Here is a 6,544-nt window from a genome sequence, read left to right on the forward strand (position 1 = left end):
GGGTTCTTGTTGTACCCGGTTACTTCAGATACTTACTCAATATGTATATTTTTAAAATAAATTCATTTCAACCATTACTTACAACATTTCCATGGAACACACACTAAAAATAATTAGTAATTAATTATTATGACCAAGTACAACGACTTTGTAAAAATCCCAACTTCGAGCGAAATCATTTTTCTCTGGCAACATTTTTTATATGCATGTGTGCGTGGGGTGAGCGTAAAACAGGAGCGTTCCACGCACACATCGATCGGGTATTGGCTTCATTGTTGGCCGATGAGTTGTATGGAATTATTGGAAACTATCATTCTATGTGTAATATTTCTATGACTTTTATAAGACCAGAAATTAAAGTTATTTGATTTAATTCGTTTAATAGTTAACATTAAGTCTAAAAAACCGTGTAAAAATATTAACTGCTTTGCAAATTTTGAGATTTTGGTACTTTGTAAAAAAAAATACTCCAGAAAAAAAACTGTTTTTTTTTTACGGTCTTTTTTCATGTTTTTTTTCAAGCCAGAAAAAAAAACCGTTTTTTTGCAACCCTATTTGGGAGTCTGCGTTGGTTCGATAAAGAAAAGTAATGAAAAGATCTACAAGATTGTTTTCATTTTTGTAACACTTACATGTCTTATATGCAATGAGGACCATCCATGGATACTCGTAGAGTCCTGGGACTGGAAACGCTGTAAAATGAAGTTTATATCAAAATTACATGTCAAACCCTTTACAGCGTATGTGCCTCTCGTGCTAAGGGCGGGCACAAATATCACTTTTTAATTCCCTACCTACTATCGCCTGCGGTAACATAATCATCATCCTCCTTGCGTTATCCCGGCATTTGCCACGGCTCATGGGAGCCTGGGGTCCGCTTTGACAACTAATCCCAAGATTTGGCGTAGGCACTAGTTTTTACGAAAGCGACTGCCATCTGACCTTCCAACCCGGAGGGTAACTAGGCCTTATTAGGATTAGTCCGGTTTCCTCACGATGTTTTCCTTCACCGAAAAGCGACTGGCAAATATCAAATGACATTTCGCACATAAGTTCCGAAAAACTCATTGGTACGAGCCAGGGTTCGAACCCGCGACCTCCGGATCGAAAGTCGCACGCTCTTACCGCTAGGCCACCAGCGCTTACATATGGGAATAGTTTCATACCTTTCTTTCCCCGCCAGGCACAACTGGAAAGGATCCATTCACATCTGTTTTCACTTCCATGAGATTACACCGTTCGTGGTCAGCGGGTGACATTTCGAAAGAAGATTTGTGTGTGTGTGGATACTGTGGATTGAGTGAGCACCTTCCGAAAAAAAAAATGCTGATCATTTAGTAAAAGTTCTAAAACAATTGTAAAACGAATCTCTGAATTTGTAAAAAGATAAATCAAAAGATAGGTACAGCCATTAACATGTGCTCACTCAGTTCTCACAAACTACCAACGAAAACAGTGAATATATTCATTTAACATATAATATTTATATACTAACATTTAGTAAAAAATAGGCCAACCTACCTCTATAAATATTAGATCACCTAGTGACGTATTTAATTTTTTACAAATAGTTTCTTATGCTCACTCAATCCTCACACACTTTTGAAAAGCCGAATTTTGATGAAAAACATAAGATTTAGACCGCTATTATATGTGTATAGTTTAGTAAAAGTGAAATGGGAATTTGTAAAATACAAAACGAACCACTAACGTGTCAGGTTTTTTTATAATAAATTTTTGTAAGAGCTCACTCAGTCCACACGTTTTGAGAAAATTAAAAATGTAAATATCTTTCGATTTGTAGCACCTAAGACACTCGAAAGTACTTCAACATTTAGTAAAAATTTTTACTAAATATCCACCATCTAATATTTTATATTCGTTGTCTGGTTTTAAAGATATTCAGACATAACTATTCTCATACAAATGTATCAAGTAGGGTGACCACACTATGTCGGCTCCTGATTTTCCCCACCTTCCCATTGTCATATTGAGATTGGGGAGTTTCGTTCAATTTGATAATAGTTTATAGGTGCTACAAATCGTAAGGTATTTACATTTTTAACTTTCTCAAAACGTGTGGACTGAGTGAGCACTTACAAAAATTTATTATAAAAAAACCTGACACGTTAGTGGTTCGTTTTGTATTTTACAAATTCCCATTAGAATAGAATAGAATAGAATAGAAATGATTTATTGTGCATACATTTCACTTTTACTAAACTATACACATATAATAGCGGTCTAAATCTTATGTTTTTCATCAAAATTCGGCTTTTCAAAAGTGTGAGGATTGAGTGAGCATAAGAAACTATTTGTAAAAAATTAAATACGTCACTAGGTGATCTAATATTTAATAGAAGTAGGTTGGCCTATTTTTTACTAAATGTTAGTATATAAATATTATATGTTAAATGAATATATTCACTGTTTTCGTTGGTAGTTTGTGAGAACTGAGTGAGCACATGTTAATGGCTGTATCTTTTGATTTATCTTTTTACAAATTCAGAGATTCGTTTTACAATTGTTTTAGAACTTTTACTAAATGATCAGCATATTTTTTTTTTCGGAAGGTGCTCACTCAATCCACACACACACAGAAGATTTACACATTTTGACGTGACAACGTCTAATAACTCGTTACTACGGGCTGCATGCACGAAAAAGCAGACGTCATTGTCCCGTTCCGCAAGCGATTGTCTCGGTCCTGGTGCCGTAGCCGAATGGCATTTCGCGATCAACGCGATCAACGCGAGACGAGAACGAAACGCCGCGAAAGGTAGTCTGGCTCTGTCGCGACCGTTTCGTTTTGTGAGCGTTTCGTAAGCTTTTGTGCCATTCGGCTACGTATCCTGTAATGTTTGATGTTGTCATGTCAAACTACCGTCCGTAAACCGACTTTACAGACAACCAATTTTTGACGTGATAACGTCTAATAACTCGTTACTACGGGCTGCATGCACGAAAAAGATGACGTCATTGTCCCGTTCCTCAAGGCCACCAAGCAAGAGCAAGTGGTTTGTGTATGGACGGTTGGGGTATAAGCAAAAGGGGCCCGATTTTAGGACTTAGAAAATTTTTGTTAAAAATTTTCGTTTATTATTTTTGAGTGTTTGTAATTTAAAAACATGAAAGATTGCATTAAAATAAGCATCTTTTATAGAATGAAGTTGCTTGAAAAACCTACTTATTTAGGAGTTAGAGCAGTACGAAGTTGCGAATTTTCCCATAGTATTTACTAAGGCGCCAGAGACTTAGAAAATTTACGATGATTTTTTTTATCAATATAACCTATGTTAATAGTGATAAATCATATAGAACACGTTTAAATAAGGATGTTTTGTTATATAAACTTTTTCTTTTCCATTAGTATTTACTGAGATATTAGGGTTCTAAGATTAGTAAATGGCACTAGCACTTTAATAAAATTAACGCGTGTCTCGCAAACGGTCTAGGATACAAAATGACGACTTTTATATAGGTATAGGTTAGGTTCGTTAGGTATCTTCAAACGGCCGAAGGCTAAACTGCACAGAATAGGAGCCCGCGTAAGCGGGGCTCCGTCGATATCGCTTTCTGTCTCTGGCGCCTTAGTAATGCTACGGGAAAATTTTGCAACTTTGCACCACTCTAACTCCTAAATTAGTAGGTTTTAAAAAAAACTTTAATTTATAAAAGATGCTTATTTTAATGCATTCTTTCAAATAAGAACAAAAAAAACGTGAAAAAGTCCCAGAATCGGGCCCCTTTTGCTATACTCTGACCGCCCCTGTCTATACTACTGTAATGTTTGACGTTATCACGTTAAACTACCGTCCGTAAACCGACTTTACAGACAACCAATTTTTTTTTCTTGGAAATATGAAGTGAGTGCTAAGATGTCGAAATATAGTGGAGCATGGAAGGGCATGTCGTGCCAACTCCAAAGGGTAGAGGAAAATTTACACTATTTACCTCCTGCGAGCCTGTCTGCAAGGTCCTCCCCTCTGACCCCGCAGTCGTCTGGCAGCAGAGCGAGGTTAGGGTGGTCATCAGGACCATATCCCAGTCCGGTCACCTCGGAGCAACATACCTGGAAATTTTAAAAAGGTACTTATCTAATCTTGTTTCATATGAAAGCTTTAAATGGTAACAAATCCAAACATACTTAACGTTTCGGCCCTTGAGGGCATGTATTCACTTTTCTTTTACAAGTTTCTTTTCTAGTGTCTTGAGGAGTAAATAAAGGTATCTAGGCACTAACCTTTGGTCGGCCACCCTCGAATCCGCAGAAGGCACTGTTGAGTTGGCTGTCGATGGCTGGATCATTTTTCTTAATAGCCTCTGCGGCAGCATCACATGCTTTGTAGATAACGCAGTCCGTACAGTTTTCTACGACACACAGGGCATTGATGAGGGCATTCGTGAATTACGTTCCGCGCAAATTTAGACGGTCAACCGAATCGGGATTTAAAATGGCGCGAAATTCAAATTTTCTATGGGAATTTAACCTTAGCTGATACATTTTCAATCATTTTTAATTGTTATGGCTTGTCGATGATTTCGCCAAGGTTTAAGAAGGCACACGTTTTATGAAGACAAATACAGACAGCCCAACATTTTTTGACGTGATAACGTCTAATAACTCGTTACTACGGGCAGCATGCACGAAAAAGATGACGTCATTGTCCCGTTCCTCAAGGCCACCAAGCAAGAGCAAGTTTAGTGGTTTGTGTATGGACCATTTTAGGACTTAGAAAATTTTTAACAAAAATTTTCATTTATTATTTTTGAGTGTTTGTAATTTAAAAACATGAAAGATTGCATTAAAATAAGCATCTTTTATAGAATGAAGTTGTTTGAAAAACCTACTTATTTAGGAGTTAGACCAGTACGAAGTTGCGAATTTTCCCATAGTATTTACTAAGGCGCCAGAGACAATAAATTTACGATGATTTTTTTTACCAATATAACCTATGTTAATATTGATAAATCATATAGAACACGTTTAAATAAGGATGTTTTGTTATATAAACTTTTTCTTTTCCATTAATATTTACTAAGATATTAGGGTTCTAAGATTAGTAAATGGCACTAGCACTTTAATAAAATTAACGCGTGTCTCGCAAACGGTCTAGGATACAAAATGACGACTTTTATATAGGTATAGGTTAGGTTCGTTAGGTATCTTCAAACGGCCGAAGGCTCCTATTCTGTGCAGTTTCTGTACGTAATAAGCGGGGCTCCGTCGATATCGCTTTCTGTCTCTGGCGCCTTAGTAATGCTACGGGAAAATTTTGCAACTTTGCACCACTCTAACTCCTAAATTAGTAGGTTTAAAAAAAAACTTTAATTTATAAAAGATGCTTATTTTAATGCATTCTTTCAAATAAGAACAAAACACTATGCTAGAAAGAGTGCAGAGGAAGTTCTGTAGGCACATTTACAAACGACTGTACGGATCTTAGAATAAATTAAATTATTCTCATTTGAAAATATTTTAATTTGTATTTTTTTAAGTAGTAACACTACTATTATACTATAAACATTAAATAAATGTCATATACAAAGAAAAAGTGACCAAGGCCTCCAAGTGTTCCGAGCTGGAATCGAACCAGCGTACTCCGTTAACCGGACGGATGCCTGTAAAACCACTCGGCCATCGGATCACGAAAGCAAGGGTCGAAATTTCCAAGTATATGACACAATTACCGAAGGCTTGGCGCCCCCGCCATCTCTGAGGTAGAACCGAAACTAGTTCGACCTCCTAACTGAATCAACACATGTGATTACGAGCTAGCGAAGAGAGATGGCGCTGCCGTGCAAATCTTAGAACAAATTAAATTATTCTCATTTGAAAATATTTTAATTTGTATTTGTATATATATATATATATTGAATTCTTGTATATATACATAACAACTATCACAAAAACGCTATCTACTCGGATCTAGTAATATACTGGTTTATATATAAACAAATTGGATTATTAGGAAACACAATTCACTCTCACGAGGATGCCAATGGACGGATCATAACCCGTACTTCAACAAATACCTACAATCAAAACATTGTTGTATCAAATAACCCAACGTCGTTATCTTATGTCTTAAAATCGAATCTATAAATGACTTACTTATCTCCGTACTATAAACTGATGTACAACTTAACACAATAAACAGACATAATCGAAGCAAACTTATAACTTTATCGCACATATTATTATTTATTGTTTCAATAACTTGATTGAAAACACCGATGCGTGGATCCCCATCGCATGATGACTAATAACTGGGTTTTAATCCGGTCGGGTTACTTCTCATCACAACGAATTTATATGTGCCTCGGAAAATGATAACAGTGCATTATTGTCCGATCGCGTTTAAGACACGAAAATGGTGAATCTAATGGAATGTTTTTGAATTTAAAAATTTAGAATATATTTAGGAATAGAACTTCTTGCTAGGTTTTCTTAATTTAAGAGGAAATTAATAGTGTTTTATGAAACAGGAGTATTTTTTGACTCAGTTAAACCGTTGCATACAATACTTTTTGATAGTTGCAC

The 6,544-nt window shown here is 36.0% G+C and overlaps 1 protein-coding gene across 1 annotated transcript in view; it reads right to left on the minus strand.

The window, feature by feature from the left end:
• The window catches only part of LOC125232895 (CLIP domain-containing serine protease 14D-like), a 45,905-nt gene extending 39,634 nt beyond the window's left edge, over positions 1–6,271 (minus strand). Inside the window, exons 1-4 of the mRNA XM_048138721.1 lie at positions 6,116–6,271; positions 4,244–4,371; positions 3,955–4,072; positions 633–692 (exon numbers count right to left, since the gene is read on the minus strand). Of these exons, the coding sequence (XP_047994678.1) occupies positions 633–692; positions 3,955–4,072; positions 4,244–4,371; positions 6,116–6,197 (388 nt within the window). The 5' untranslated portion in view covers positions 6,198–6,271. The remainder of the gene's footprint in view (positions 1–632; positions 693–3,954; positions 4,073–4,243; positions 4,372–6,115) is intronic.
• Positions 6,272–6,544: the final 273 nt, after the last annotated feature.

The sequence above is a fragment of the Leguminivora glycinivorella genome, chromosome 13, assembly GCF_023078275.1.
Source record: "Leguminivora glycinivorella isolate SPB_JAAS2020 chromosome 13, LegGlyc_1.1, whole genome shotgun sequence".
NCBI classification, from domain to species: Eukaryota; Metazoa; Arthropoda; class Insecta; order Lepidoptera; family Tortricidae; genus Leguminivora; species Leguminivora glycinivorella.